Source organism: Acinonyx jubatus, chromosome X (assembly GCF_027475565.1).
Source record: "Acinonyx jubatus isolate Ajub_Pintada_27869175 chromosome X, VMU_Ajub_asm_v1.0, whole genome shotgun sequence".
In the NCBI taxonomy this organism is placed as follows: Eukaryota; Metazoa; Chordata; class Mammalia; order Carnivora; family Felidae; genus Acinonyx; species Acinonyx jubatus.
The window spans coordinates 79,544,009-79,560,548 of record NC_069389.1 but is presented as its reverse complement, the minus strand read 5'-3'; the positions used below and the strand labels follow the sequence as shown (position 1 = coordinate 79,560,548).

At 38.0% G+C, this 16,540-nt stretch overlaps 1 protein-coding gene and 1 pseudogene across 1 annotated transcript; one reads left to right on the top strand and one right to left on the bottom strand.

The window, feature by feature from the left end:
- Nucleotides 1-219: 219 nt before the first annotated feature.
- Nucleotides 220-3,157, bottom strand: LOC128311440 (ragulator complex protein LAMTOR5-like; annotated as a pseudogene).
- A 538-nt stretch (nucleotides 3,158-3,695) lies between these two features.
- Nucleotides 3,696-15,617, top strand: LOC106974089 (T-complex protein 11 X-linked protein 2-like). The gene is given in 11 exon segments (XM_053201651.1): nucleotides 3,696-3,809; nucleotides 10,757-10,876; nucleotides 11,590-11,657; nucleotides 12,408-12,544; nucleotides 12,760-12,974; nucleotides 13,070-13,196; nucleotides 13,199-13,250; nucleotides 14,024-14,184; nucleotides 15,141-15,148; nucleotides 15,269-15,452; nucleotides 15,487-15,617. Coding segments are annotated over 11 exon segments (1,317 nt in total).
- The last annotated feature ends 923 nt before the right edge of the window (nucleotides 15,618-16,540 follow it).

Sequence of the window (16,540 nt, the reverse complement as noted above, 5' to 3'; positions counted from 1 at the left end):
TTGTATGTAAGTGATGAATCATGGGAATCTACTCCTGAAGTCAAGACTACACTGTATACACTGTATATTAGCTAACTTGACAATAAATTATTTAAAAAGCAGCATACTCTAAAACTAACAGAAAAGTGCCCAATGAACACTAAATAAATGGCCTAACTACTAGAACCTTAATAGTTCTACAAGATAATTAACATAAGGTAGGATCAACCCCAAATGACATGCTGCTGGAGAACTGATATGAGATGTCAAGAGGCCATTTTTTGCATTGCCACCATGATGCTATCATGTTTCTGGATCATAATGTTCCCATTATCTGATTCGAGACACACCACAGGAATATCAGTGGGGTCTGAGATTAGCTTAGCTGCTTGCTGGGTTAGAACAGAGATCACCCAGCATGCCAATCTGACAAAGTCCTGCAGCAGCCCAGATAAAATTCTTGGAATCTGTGCAGAGGACTCCAACAATGGATGGATTCTTCATTGTGTCCTCCAAGTACTGCTCCAAGGTTGTCCATCCTGCCCATCACCTGCCTGGCCCAACTCCTTACTTTTTAAATTTGTCATGCCACAAGGCCAAATAATAGATAAATACATAAAACTTTAGGATACTATAATTCATATTATAAAAATGTAGCCATTTCTGAAAAAAGCCTTTGATATTGAATGTTAGTATCCTAGAAAATTAACTAATAGAAATGACTACTTAGTAAAACAGATAATTTTGATATTGTTGAAAAAATCCACTATTTTCCTTTGAACAAATTGTACTACAAAAATATTATGGCGAAATCGATAATTTTTAGCTCATGACAAAAATGTATTAAGAATCAGCAGAATAGTAGGGACGCCTGGGTGGCTTTGTCGGTTGAGCGTCCGACTTCGACTCAGGTCATGATCTCAAGGTTTGTGGGTTTGAGCCCTGCATCAGGCTCTGTTCTGACTGCTTGCTCAGAGCCTGGAGGCTGCTTTGGATTCTGTGTCCCTTCTCTCTCTGCCCCTCCCCCTCTCACACTTTGTCTCACTCTGTTTCTCAAAAATAAATAAATGTAAAAAAAAATAAAAAAAGGAATCAGCAGAATGGCATAAATTTTAAAAATGAAATAGATCAAATGTTAGCATGCTACAGCTCATCATCCCTTGACAATCCCATGAGGGGATGAAGTGGGAATAAAGTTAGGTTTAAATGAGGTCAGATGCTCCCTTTTCATGTCCCTGGGAGGACTATAAGGACGTTGTAGGGCTAGAAAACAGAGAGATATTGGAAAGATATTCTCCCCAGACCTCTTATCCCTCCTTCAATTCTTTTCTTACTTCATGCCTTTTCTAGACTTCCAAGCCCCTGAGGTTTGCATTTTATTTCTGTTCCAGATACCTGATTTTTAATGGCTACTTTTTTATGAAGAAAAACAAAATGTTTTCAGTTTAAAAGTATTATTTCTAGAATTTCTCTCACTGAATCAAGGGACTGGGATTGGGAGGCCTCTCCTGGACAGAGTGGCTCCAGGTAAGAAGGATGTATACTGGGCTTGGGAAAGGTGACCAGCCAACTGAGAGGATGACTAGCCATTTCTGTCTGATTAGGCAGGGCTTGTGCAATAGCAGTTCCCTGAGAGGAGACAATGCTGCCAAGAGGGCAGAGTCCTTAATATAGTTTCACCATCCTCCCCTCTGTCATATTCTGATCCTCCTGACCCTTAGCACCACCACATCAAAATTTTCTTCTTGGGCTCCTCAACTCTGAATGAGAGAGGAATTTCCTCTCTCTGGGCTTTAGTTTTCTCACCTTTAAAATGAAACTTCCAAGATGTCTCCTGGTTCTCAGATTCTGCAAATCTCTATCTCAGTCATGCTGATCTCCCCCCCACCCCAAAGATACCAGTGGTCAAATGTGGCCTAGAAATTGGCTAAGTGGGTGGCTACCTTTGAAGTGGGGTTTGAGATGCTCGGGAAAAACATAATCCCCTCTTACCTCAAATATGTTTCATGTTATCTTGGAATCTGAAATTTTAACGTTAGTGCTGCATTGCTTTGGGACCCAAAGAGTCTTCTGTTTTTCTCGAGTCATTTTCAATAACATGGAGGTTATAATTGAAAAAACCTTTAGCAATGAGTTATAACAATCCTTTACTTTTACATTTCTCTTTGAAATGTTCAAAAAGTTTTCAGATGTGCAGCTCTACATCATGTGGGATATGTATAGCACAACTATGGAATTTGTTGATGGTTGATAGATAACACCCTGGGACATGTGACAAAAGGCCAGAACCTGGGCCCAGGTGACCTCTCCCAGGACATATGTGCATTTTAAAAAGGGAACTTCCTGGGGTTAAGAATAATTAGAAGGAAATACCTCTAAGGTGTTAGGAATTTCCAGCCCCAGGACACCAAACTGAGAAAGAAATTTGGGGTGGCCAAAAATGAGAATGTCACTCTCTCTCTCCTCTTTTTTACATGAGGAATTTCAGCTCTATTTTTAAAATTAATTTACTTTTTAAAATTCAAGTACAATTAACATACAACGTTATATTAATTAGTTCAGGTGTGCAGTATAATGAATCAAAAGTGTAGGAGAGGAGTTAAGATGGTGGAGGGTTAGGGAGACCCTAGGCTTGCTTCCTTCCTCAAACACAGCTAAATATCAAATCATTTTCAACACCCAAGAAATTGATGTGAAGACTGAGAGAGCAAAAGGATATAACTAAAGGTGAAAAAAACTGCCACATCCTGGAAGGTAGGAGCTGTGGAGAGTTTATTTGGAGGAGAAAAGAGTTTCAGGTGCTATGATGTGGAGGGAGCCCTAATCACAGAGAGAGGAGAGAGAGAAAGAGAGAGAGAGAGAGAGAGAGAGAGAGAGAGAGAGAGAGAGAGAGAGAGAGAGAGAGAAAGTGCACACAGGGAATTTCACAAGAAAAACTCTTCCCCAAAACCATCCACAGGGAAATGGAGAAGCACTGAATTCATAAGATGAATGCCATTCCTTATCACCAATGATGCCTCCCTGATTGCCTTTCCTGGTCTCTTGGTTCCATAGTACCCGGGGAACAAAACCCTTCTTGCTACCTGTGATACTGGTTACCCTTTGTTTTTAGGCTTTGGATCCTTCTACCTGGCATCATTGGCAGGGGTGTGCTCCAGGTTGGTCTCATCATTTCCATGGTTCCACTCAGTCCCTTCCTGCTGATCTCCCTTCCTGCCCTGTCTACCAAGGTATGCTCCAGGACCAGACTGATGAGACAGAAGGGCTTCATTAGCAGAAGCAGCTGCCTACGGGCAGCAGGTTGAGGGCTGGGAGGAGGTGAGGGACCAGGGTCCCCAAGGGGGTCTGTTGCTGCATGAGTCTAGCCACTACTCTCTTCATAGTCAAAAGTGGGTCTGGGGTGAAATTTAAGGAGGAAGGGACTCATTCCTGGACTAATAAAAGGCAGTCAGAGTTGAGGAAGTTTCCTCTCCTAGCTCCACTCTTTCTGTGCAGTGCTTTTTGGCAAGTCATTGTCCATCTCTGGGCCTTGATTTCCTCTTTTGCTTGCCTTATCCTTAACTGCTTTGATTTAAGGAAAGGCAGTCCTACTAATCTCAAGTTCTCCTTCCCCCAAGGCTGTTTGAGGACCTTAGCTATTGCAATAAGAGGCTCTTGAAGCCTTTGTTCCTAACCACCTTAACTGGGAGAAGTAGGTTCTGTCATCAAGGCACACAATGACAGCTGAAGAGCCCTCCTCTCCCTCATCCCTGGTCAGAGCCAGATCTTATACTACCAACAGCTTACCTCTCCTTGTCTTCCTCATTCCAGATAACATCAAGATGCCCAAGGTTGAATAAAGTGTGCTACAAAATGATCCCCGTGAAGCAGAGAGTGGGGCTTATAAGCCTAAAACACCAGGGAAGAGCCAGGAAAACAAGAGTTTCTGTTTAGATGACCACTCTCCTGGTACGTCTAGAATTCTACCATCACATCCTTGGGTAGTGCTTGATAGCAGTTACATTAAAGTAATAGACTGCCTGTGGCTTAAGTGTCTTTTAGGAGCATAGAGGTCTCTTGCAACCTTGCATTTTTCCTTCCTCATCCTTTCACTACTCCTCTTTTGGATTATTATTTTTGTTGTCTTTTTTTCCCCTTTGAATATTTACATATAGGACCTAGGAACTTTACCAGCAGGTAAAATTGAAAGACATTTTGGCTATAGAGAAAGAGGCCAACAAAGCATAATAACTTGTGTTTGACAATCCTTGAGAGTCTTTGGAAATAGATTACATATTTACTTATTTATAAAATCCAGAATAATTAACATACAGTGTATATTAGCTTCCAGTGTACAATGCAGTGATTCGATAATTCTATATATTACTCAGTGCTCATCATGATAAGTCTACTCTTCAACAATTTAAAACTTTTTTTAATGTTTATTTTTGATAGAGAGAGACAGAGCATGAGTGGGGGAGGGGCAGAGAGAGAGAGGGAGACACAGAATCCGAAGCAGGCTCCAGGCTCTAAGCTGTCAGCCCAGAGACCGATGCAGGGCTCGAACCCACAATCCATGAGATCATGACCTGAACGAATTTGGACGGTTAAGCGACTGAGCCACCCCAGTGCCTCAACAACTTTTTTCAATGTTTATTTATTTTTGAGACAGAGACAGACAGATAAATCTACTTGTAATCCCCTTCAACTGTTTCACTCATTCCCCTCCCCACCTACCCTCTGGCAACCACCGTTTTATTCTCTATATTTAAGAGACTGTTTTTTTAAGATTTTAATTCTGTATGGTTAATATACAATGTTATATTAGTTTCAATATACTGATCCACCAGTTGTATACATTACTCAGTGCTCATCATGGTAAGTGTACTCTTAATCCTCTTCACCTATTTCACCCATCCTCCCATGCACCTCCCTCTGGTAACCATCAGTTTGTTCTCTATAGTTGGGTCTGTTTCTTGGTTTGTCTCTATTTTCTTCCATTTGTCCTTTGGTTTCTTAAATTCCACATATCAGTGAAATTGGATGGTATTTGTTTTTCTCTGACTGACTTATTTCACTTAGCATTATGCCCTCTAGATCCATTCATGTTGTTGCAAATAGCAAGATTTTATTCTTTTTATGGCTGAGTAATATTTCATTATGTATATATACCACATCTTCATTCTCTATTCATTTATTGATAGGCACTTACATTGCTCCCACAATTTGGCTATTGTAAATCATTTTTCAATAAACATAGAGGTGCATATATCTTTTTGAATTAGTGCTTTCATACTCTTGGGTAAATACTTAGTAGTGGAATTATTGGATTATAGGGAAATTCTATTTTTGTTTTTTTGAGGAACCTCCATACTTTCTTCCACAGTGGCTGCACCACTTTGCATTCCCACCAACAGTGCATGAGCGTTCCTTTTCTTCCACATCCTAGCCAACACTTGCTGTTTCTTGTGTTTTTGGTTTAGCCATTATGACAGATGTGAAGTGATACTCATTGTGGTTTTGATTTGCATTTATCTGATGATCAGTGATGTTGAGCATCTTTTCATGTGTCTGTTGGCCATCTGGATGTCTTCTTTGGATAAATGTCTATGCATGTCTTCTGTCCATTTTTTAGTTGGGTTATTTATTTTTGGGGTATTGAGTTGTATAAGTTCTTTTGTATAGTTGGGATATTAACCCCTTAGCAGATACATCATTTGCAAATATCTTCTCCCATTAGGTGAGTTGTTTTTTTCTTTTATTGATGGTTTCCCTCATTGTTCACAAGTTTTAATTTTGGTGTAGTCCCAATAGTTTAACTTTGCATTTGTTTACCTTGGCCAAGGGAGATATATCAAGAAAAATGTTTCTGTGTCAAAAAGATTACTGCCTATGTCTTATTTTAGAAATTTTAGGTCTCCCTTTTAGGCCTGTAATCGATTTAGAGTTTTTGTGTGTGGTGTAAGAAAGTGATCCAGTTTCATTCTTTTACATGTGACTGTCCAGTTTTCACAGCACCATTTGTTGAAGAGACTATCTTTTTCCCATTGTATATTCTTGCCTTTTTTGTATGGATTAATTTACCATAAAAGTGTAGGTTTATTTCTGGGCTCTCTATTCTGTTCTACTGATCTATGTGTCTATTTTTGTGTGAATACCATTATATTTTGATTATTATAGCTTTTAGTATACCTTGGATTGTGATACCTCCTGTTTTGTTCTTCTTTCTCAAGAAGTCTTTTGTGGTTCCATACAAATTTTAAGATTTTTGTTCTAGTTTGTGAAAAATAGTGTTGGTATTATGATAAGGATTGCATTGAATCTATAGATTGCTTTGGAAAATATAAACATTTTAACAATATTTGTTCCTGCAATCTATGAACATAGAATATCTTTCCATTTGTTTGTGTCATCTTCAATTTCTTTCATCAGTGTTTTATAGTCCTCAGAGTACAGGTCTTTCACTCCCTTCTTTAAGTTTATTCCTAGCCATTTTATTCTTTTAGGTGCAATTGTAAATGGGATTGTTTTCTTAATTTCTTTCTGCTACTTCATTATTAGAGTATGGAAATGCAACAGATTCTTGTATATTGATCTTTGTATCCTGCAACTTTACTAAATTCGTTTATCAGTTCTAATAGTTTTTTTTTTGTGGAATCTTTAGGTTTTTTTTTATATATATATAGTATCATGCCATCTACAAATAGTGAAAGTTTTATTTCTTCCTAACTAATTTGGATGTCTTTTATTTCTTTTTATTGTCTACTTGCTGTGACTAGGACTTCCAGTACTATTGAATAAAAGTGGTGAGAGTGGATATCCTTGTCTTGTTCTGCTCTTAGGGGAAAATTTCTGAGTTTTTCACCATTGAGTATGATGTTACTGTGGGTTTTTTTATATATGGCCTTTATTATGTTGAGGTATGTTTCCACCAAACCTAGTTAAAAAAAAACACAATATTTATTTACTTATTTTGAGACAGAGAGCAAGCGGGGGTGGGGCAGAGAGAGAGAGAGGGAGAGTCAGAGAATCTCAAGCAGGCTCCACACTGTCAGCACCAAGCCCAATGAGGGGCTCGATCTCATGGACCATGAGCGGATACCTGAGCGGATACCAAGAGTTGGATTCTTAACCCAGTGAGCCACCCAGGCGCCCCCCACCATGCCTACTTTTTGGACAGTTTTTATCATGAGTACATGTTGTGCTTTGTCAAATGCTTTTCTGAATCCATTAAAAAGGTGATATTGTTTTTATCCTTTCCCTTGTTAATGTGATGTATCAAGTTGACTGATTTGCAAACATTGTATCATTGCATGCCAGGAGTAAATCCCACATGATTGTATTGCATATATTTTAAAAGTATTGTTGGATTTGGTTTGCTAATATTTTGTTCAGGATTTTTGCATCTATGTTCATCAGAGAAACTAGCATGTAGTTTTCTTTTTTGGTAGTGTTTTTTTCTTAAAATTGTTATTTAAATTTCAGTTAACACACAGTGCAATATTATTATCAGGTGTACAATTTAGTGATTCAGCATTTCTATACAACACCCAGTGCTCATTACAACAAATGCATTCCTTAATCTCCATCACCTACTTAATCATTCCCTCACCCACGTCCCCTGTGGTAACTATCAGTTTGTTCTCTATAATTAAAAATATGTTTCTTTTTTAAAAAGTTTATTTATTTATTTATTTTGAGAGAGAGAGAGAGAGAGAGAGAGAGAGAAAGCACGTGAGCAAGTGGGGGAGGGGCAGAGGGAGAGGGAGAGGGAGAAAGAGAATCCCAAGCAGACTCTGTACTATCAGCATGAGCCCAACACAGAGCTCAATCCTACAAACCATGAGATCACGACCTGAGCTGAAATCAAGAGTCATATGTTAAACCAACTGAGCCACCCAGGTGTCCTAAGAATCTGTTTCTTTATTTGCCTCTCTCTTTTTTCCCCCTGTGCTAATTTGTTTTGTTTCTTAATTTGCACATATGAGTAAAATCATATGGTATTCGTCTTTCACTGGCTGACTTATTTTGCTTGATATATATATATATATATATATATCAAGCAAAATAATATATATTATATATATATATATATATATATATATATATACCACATCTTATATACCACATATATATATATATACCACATATATATACCATATATATACCATATATATATATATATATATATATATATATATATATACCACATCTTCTTTATCTATTCATCTGTTGATGGACACTTAGGCTGCTTTCATATTTGAGCTATTGTAAATGATGCTGATATAAACATACAGGTGAATATGTCCTTTTGAATTCATGTTCTTGTATTCTTTGGGTAAATACCTAGTAGTGCAATTACTGGATCCTAAGGTAGTTCTATTTTTAACTTTTTGAGCAACCCCCATACTGTTTTCCATAGTGGCTGTACCAGTTGGCATTCCCACCAACAGTGCAAGAGGGTTCCTTTTTCTCCATATCCTCACCAACACCTGTTGTTTATTATGTTGTTGATTTTAGCCCTTCTGACAGGTTTCAGGTGATATCTCATTGTAGTTTTGATTTCTTTTTCCCTGACAATCAGTGATGTTAAGCATATTTTCATGTGTCTGTTGGCTATCTGGATGTCTTCTTTGGAAAACTGTCTATGTCTTCTGCCCATTATTAATTGGATTATTTATTTTTTTGGTGTTGAGTTTTATAAGTTGTTTATATATTTTGGATACTAACGTTTTATCAGATAGTGTCATTTATAAATATCTTGCCCCATTCTGTAGGTTGCCTTTTAGCTTTGTTGATTGTTTCCTTCATTGTGCAGAAGTTTTTTATTGTGATGAAGTCCCAATAGTGTATTTTTGCTTTTGTTTCTCTTGCCTCAGGAGACATATCCAGTAAGAAGTTGCTAAGGCCAATGTCAAAGAGGTTACTGCCTGTGTTCTTCTCTAAGAATTTGATAGGCTGCTATCTTAAATTTAGGTCTTTCATCTATCTTGAATTTATTCCTGATGTTTATAGCAGCATTACCAAAAATAGCCAAATTATGGAAAGGGCCCAAATGTCCATCTCCTGATGAATGGATAAAGAAGATGTGGTGTGTATATATATACAATGGAATATTACTCAGCCATAAAAAATAATGAAATCCTGCCATTTGCAAAGATATGGATGGAGCTAAAGCGTATTATACTAAGTGAAATAAGTCAGTCAGAGAAATACAAATACCATATGATTTCACTCATATGTGGAATCTAAGAAACAAAACAGGTGAACATAGAGTCAAACCATAAAACAGACTCTTAACTACAGAGAATAAACTGAGGGTTGCTGGATGGGAGGTGGGGGGGGATTCAATGGGGGATGGGTATTAAGGAAGGCACTTGTGATGAGCACTGGGTATTGTATATAAGTGATGAATCAGCAAATTATACTCCTGAAACTAAAAAAAATAGTAGAAACAGTAACTCATAAAAATATTTATTTTATAAATCATAATTATTAATTTGTCAGTGTTTCTTTGCTGTGTTTACTTACAATTTTGATATTTCAAGCAAAAGGTTTTGAAATCAGTTTCACTTTTTCCTCTTCATAAACTTCTCTTCGTGCCTGAATTCTCAGAGAGTTACAGTGCTATTGAAGGTCAAAGAGTTCAGAAAACCTCCAAATACTAGAATGATTAAGTGAATCCATGTAGGATGTTTGATGGATCTAAATTTTGCGGTCTTACATCACTGAGTAAATCTCTAAATAAAATAGAAATTCTACTTGTGTGGGTTCTCTGATGATGACTGCTATGCCTTTTTCCAGAGAGCAGACCTGAAGTACTTTCTGTCACAGCTCTGATAGAGACAGTTAACGAAGTTTGTAAACTTATCATTGCTCATGAAATCATGGTAAACCATGCCATCACGATCACATTTGTATCTTTAAAAAAAAATCCTTGATTTTAGCACGAATATGTGGCATTGTGTGTGTAAGACTTTGTTGGGGGTAGGAGGACCATTTAATAGACTTATTGAAATAGTTCAGGTAGGAATTTACAGTAGATGGGGATGGATTACAGAGATATTTAGGAAACAAAATCTCTGGAATTTTGTGACCCAGTAGATAAATAGATGAGGGGAAAGTAATTTAGAAGGAATCCAGTACACACCAAAGTTATGTGTTGGTGACATCTCACAAGTGGGATTGGTGTGTTGGGGGGATGAACTTTGACTTTTTTACCCACTTGTTTTTGTATTTCTTGTATTTGTTTTAAAAAAAACTTGCATTATTATTATATTTTTAAGATGAAAAGAGCTAAGCTCTCTGGTTTGCATGAATAAGGAACAGGGCTGAACGGAGGAGATAATGAGTTGAATTTTCAGCTTGCTGAGTTTGAGGTGCACCTAAAACTTTCAAGTTTTATCAAGAAGGAAATTTTTTCTTGGGTTTCAAAACTGAAATAAAAAGAATATCTAGTGTAAAGTATAAGTATACGGACACAGAAACTAAGGTATACATTTAGGTTAGATGCAGAACCAGGACTAGAACTCAAGGGCCCAACCCCTAGTTCATGGTTCTTTCTACTGCAGGAGAGCTTCTCTGGATCCCTGAGGTCCCTTCTGAGATGATTTGGTTAACATCTTTGCATCTGATACTAAACTCAGTTTATTCAATTCTGCCCATCTACATTTAGCTCTTGGCCTGTCAATTTAATGATCCCTCATGATCTTGAAAGTGCTGTTTGGGATTTAGGACATTATGATCCTGTATCAGTTCTCTGGGTAGAGAGAAATTTGCTCATTTAAACTTCTTATAGTTTGGAAGGCAGGTTCATGGAGACAATGTACAATGCTTTTTGGGACCATCTGAAAGCGCAGCTATCCAGTACTCCCCTGACCTCACTTATGCTCTTGAACTTTTAAAAGAATTTAAGGAGGTGAGTAACCAACCTCTCATTTGTGGATGTTAAGTTTCTGGGCAGACCAAATCTTTGGATTGTTGATGGCTACCAATATCCTAAGTTGCATACTGCCTTTCTGAACATGGTCCATTACTTAAATAGACCATCTAAAGAAGCATTTTATTTGTATGATATGAAGCTTGAAAGTTGGTATCTTGCTATAATATCACAGTATATTGTTCAATTTAAAAGATTTTCACTGAGCTTTTTCTATGTTTCAGAAGCACATAAGTGAATAAAAGAGCCCTTGCCCACAAGGATCTCATACTTTTGAGTCAAAAAGCAATTTCAAATGACCTTTAATGGTTCCTTTGCTTATTACCTTTGACCTTTCAAGTAAAACAATCAAAATGTCTTTATCCCTCATTAGGAGTGCTTCAATCACCTTGTGGTGGTGTGTATTTTTTTATATTTTATATTCCACACTTCTTTTTATGATACTCCTATTTTTATTCATATTTTAACCTCATTGTCATCAAGAAATAATATGGCACTATTGTTATTACTGATCCCAGTGAAGCCTTGTGTTATAATCGGTCCCTAAACAGAAAGAAATAATATTCTCCTACCAGAAACTTAGAGACATAGTTTTGAGACTCCCAAAAGACATAGGCTGTGATGACTTTGTTTTAAGAGGGCTGTTCATTGGAGAGTGTTAGGATTTCTAAACAATTTCATTCCATTGACTGTGTGCACCAGTCCAAGATGAAGCTGTGCAGAAAGTAGAAAGCATAACAGATCCTGTGCAATTACTGAGGTAAGAAACTAAATGTAGTGACCCTGAAATCTGCCTTAGACAACTGTGCCAGAAAACTCTGGGCTGGATACTGTGTTGTAGCGCCTGCCTTATCTTGCTCTTCTATACTGATGAACTGACTAATATCTCTTATTTTCCTCCCTAGACTAGTGGCTGTTGTTTTCCAAGGATAGTCTCTTGGTGTCTTTTTTGGTGATCTTTATATCATTTTGACTCCTTTTAATAAATGATGCTAAGACATAGCATAGTAATTCTTCTAGAGATTTCAAACTGCCCTTTCCCAGATGTTCTCCTATGTATCTTAACTTATACCCTGTGAGGGGACATAAATGAAGATTATCCCTGTTTCATAGCTAGGAGAACCAAGACTCAGAATGGTAAAGTGATATGACCAGTGAGTTAGAAATTCAATCACCATCACTCCAGCTACTCATAGATAGTTATTAGGGCTTTGATCATTTCCCTTCCACTGAGTACTCTTTCTAAAAAGTAGTGGCTACATTGGAAAGAGTTCTAGACTGGTAACTAAAAGGACAGAAGACATATCTGTCTTTACTTCTGACAACAATCACTTTGTGGTCTTGGGTCCCTAACTGCAGTATTTTTATTTGTAAATTCAAGTTAGATGGTTGTTTTTAAGGCCCACTTTAACTCTAAAATACTGTGATTTTAGAACTTCTTGCTTGAGTTCCACCCTTCCACACTAGATTTCCTTTCATAGTGTAAATATTTGATTTCTTCTTATGACAGAAGTATCTTCCATGTTCTCATCCTGGTGAAAATGGACATGGTGAGCTATACTATCTAGAGCCTTTGACCCTTCCTGCAGGAACATTATGTCCAGTATGAACGAGCTATATTTCAAGAACTCCTTGACAAGCATCCCAGTATGTTTAAAATTTAAGTGCAGGAGAGGGAGATTTGACTTTGGGTTTGCCTTCTTATAGTGATAAAGTATTTTCTAATTTTTGAATAGAAAGTTTCTTTTCTGGGTAAAGGGTAGGGAAAAGGAATATTTCACTAGGACAGAAAGTCCCACAAAATAATTTTTATTGACCAAGTCTTAGTCTTTAAGCCTCACATATTCACTTTTATGTCATAGATCTCCTTGATTACACCACAAAATGGCTAACCAAAGCAGCAACAGATCTCATTATACCATCTACAAGTTCTTATGGATCTTCCAGCTCCTGCAGCTTGGCCTGTTCACCTCCAAGTTGGGTAGCTAAAAACTCAGATGTCCCCAATCCCACAAGGGTGCTATTCCAGAGTTACATGAACCTTCTCTGGGATCCTGATAATTATGAGTTCCCTGAGGTACAAATGTGTTTTAGAGCTTTGCCTTTTTGTTTTGTATTTAACATCTCTACCAGAACTTTCCTCTCTTAACCCACTCTTCCCTCTGTCAACAGACTTTGCTGATGGACAAAATCTGGCTGTGGGAGATGGAGTCCCAGCTGCACCAGTTAACTATCCTAGCCTCAGTCTTGCTAATAGCCAGAAGTTTCTCTGGTAATGCTTTACTCAGGTTTTCTGAATTTGTGATAAACTGAAGTGCATAACCAAGGCCCTGACAGAGGAATTTAACTCTAGGTAAGCTTCATAGGCAGATCTTTCTTAGAGTTGAAAATAATATGTGTTTTTTGGTAATATATTATTGATTATTTGTCATCAGAAACCACACAAAGGACCTTGGGGGCCACTGGTAAAGATTGTTGGTGTCTTTTGATAAGTCAAGGCTTGGAATAGAGTAATAAAACTTAGTTCCAAAGAGAAGAGTGTGGAGGCTAGTTTGCTACAAATGATTCATTATCATGTTTTTCTAAAAATAATTCATTAGATATTTGAATATGTGATGTTGGATTTGTGTATGTATATCCAGAAGTTTATCAGTTGATCAGTAATATTGATTGATCATCACTGCATGCAGAGCACCACAACGAAAATAAAAAGAGGAATTAGAAGTCCAGGTCTCTTAACATATTTATAATGTAATTGGTGAAATACGAAAAGAACAACCAGGAAAATACCCAAGAAAATCTTAAAACAAGATTTAAATAACGTTTATGTGACTAAAGAATAATGAGTGAATACAACGATAGAACTGAACCCTTGTCCAATTTATGTTGTTTTACTTGAAGATGAATATAATACTATATGTATGAGTTAGTTGGCCCCTTGAGGGTAACAATGAAGGTTTTTAATTTGTACATGGGGTCCTGCTGTCTACCAGTAGTGGTGAGTTAGAATTATCCTTTGAGGACCTGTCTTCTATTAGGGGCTTTCTGGGCTTTGACCCTAGGTCAGGGCCACTCTGCTCTGACCCTATGTCAAGGCCACTCTGCTTTCTGTCCTTCATTATCTAGGCCTCAAGTGGCTATGCTGAGTGTGAGTGAACAAGTGTCTCAGGAAATCCATCAAGGCCTCAAAGACATGGATCTTACTGCCCTGAGAAGAGAAAACATGGCATCTCTTTTAGGCCAACTCCAGAATATTGCCAAGGAGAACTGTGTTCATAACATCATTGGTAAGAGTCCCATAGTAGTGATAGGGAGGGGTGCCAAGAATGTAGAGGATGAAGGGACACTTTTGTGGCTCAGTTGGTTAAGTGTCTGACTCTTGATTTCACCTCAGATCATGATCTCACAGTTTGTGAGGTCAAGCACCATGTCCAGCTCTGTGCTGGTGGCACGGAGCCTGCTTGGAATTCTCTCTCTTCCTCCCTTTCTCTCTGCTCCTCCTGCATGCTCTATCTTTCTCTTTCAAAAAAAAGATAAATAAACTAAATAAAAAAGAATGTGGAAGATGAAGAGGTAAACATAACCTTGGAAGCCAGTTAGCTAACTATTTAAAAATAGAAAAGCATGATCATTGGGAAAGACTTTTGGCTTTAGTTTTCTCATCTATAATATGCAGGGTTGAAATAGATCTCTTTCAGTTTGAAAAGTGATTGTATGGTTTTAAAGTGGACCCATAGCTAAGCTATGTAACTTGCAGGTGTGAAATACTGTCCCATCAACGCTACCAAGTCATTCGTGGTCATTTTCCTAACTATATAGTCCAAGATCTATGATGGGAGACCTTTCCTCTAGCCTATGTTTTAAAAGTTACATTGTGGGCTCCTACTCACCTCCAAGGAACTAATACTGACTTAGGCTGTAGGATATATTTCATGCTGCAATGGAAGCAGTAAACTTGGCCAGCTTGCTTCTACTTTTGCATCTTAACATCAACTGATATGGATGTGTAGGACTGAATTTTGTGCACTGTTGCAATGCATGCCTTTATAATTTCATCTACAATATCTGGGATCCTCTTGGTAGGTCAATGCATACAAGGAACTCACTTAAAACCACATAATCTTATGAATATCCAGAAATTTGCTAGGTCAACATCTTTTGAACATGCATTGCCTTTGGGAGCTTGATAGCATTCCCTCCTCAAAAATGAAGTAGATAATTCTCATTTATACAGTTTATCCAGATGAATGGGTATGTCAGTGAATATCTCAGTTAACTTAATCTTTGGTGAGCAAAAAGTGCAAGGACATTGTGATTTTTTTCTGAAACCTCTTTGATCTTCCTCTTTTCATTGTTTTCCCTTGCTTACAGATCAATGAATCAATCCATTTGTTTCTCAAATGTTTGGTTCATGGCATGCAGGAGTCTCGGCTAGACTTTCCTGGAGGCTTTATTCTCATCAAAGGGGAGTTGACAGAACTAGGCTGGAAATTTTTCAATCTGATGCATCACAATCAGCAAGTATTTAGCCCCTACTATGCCAAAATCCTAAAACAAACAAACAAAAAAAAAACAACAAAAAAAACAATATATCATCCCTTCAGCTCAGGCACAAGAAACAGAAGTGGGGTCTGATAGTGATGGACCCCAGATATGGCAACAGGGAACCAGGAGAGAGGGCTCACCATGTTCCTGGGATGACATCACCTGTGGTCGATAGAGCAGCTAGTCCTCTTCCTCACTACAGCCAGGACACAGAGATGCAGGATCAAGCAAGTAACACCAAGTGGTCCAACCTCAGTTAATAAACTTCTGAGCTGCAAGAAAACTTCAGTTCCTTTTGTTTTGCAACTGATTATAGGTTCTGTGCCCTTATATCCTAACTAGCTGAGAATACAGTGGACCCTCAGCTTTCCTTCAGAGTATGCTAGTGGTTGATCAGGAATCAAGGCATCAGGTGCTAACATTATTTTGTATAATGGAAAATAATTTCCTTGAGGGCTATGAAAACCCTTTTTGGAATGGAATTATCCAGAGTATGAATATAAAGGCAAATCAGAAAATCAGAGCCTGAAGTGGGACTCGAACCCATGAACCATGAGATCACGACCTAAGCTGAAGTCGCCACTTAACTGACAGCCACCCAGGTGCTCCTATTTATTTTTATTTTAAAGAGAGAGAGTGTGTGTGTGGGGGAGAGGGACAAAAGGAAAGAGAGGAAGAGAAAGAGAGAGAATCTTAATCAGGCTCTACGCTGAACTGTTGCGACCTGCGCAACAAACACCGAGATCAGGGTCCTGAGGATAGGAGAATGTAAGAAAGAAAAGAAGAGAGAAGCCAGTTTGGGAACAGGAGGGTCCCCTGGGTGGATGGCCCAAGTGATGGCTTTATTGTTGCTGTACACAATCTTTTATATCAAGACTCTTATGGGTCAAGTCATTCTAAGAATAAACAGGTTTTGCATGATCGCTGCCAACCAAAACATTTAGTTCTGTGTACATTGTGAACTTTCTAAACGGGTCACAGCAAGGTCCTGTTGATAGATTGCTAGCAAAACATAGTTCCCATGTTTGTTCCTATTTGACCCGGGGTAGAAAAGGGGGGTAACATTACTGCCAACACTCACAGACCATAAGCTTCAGG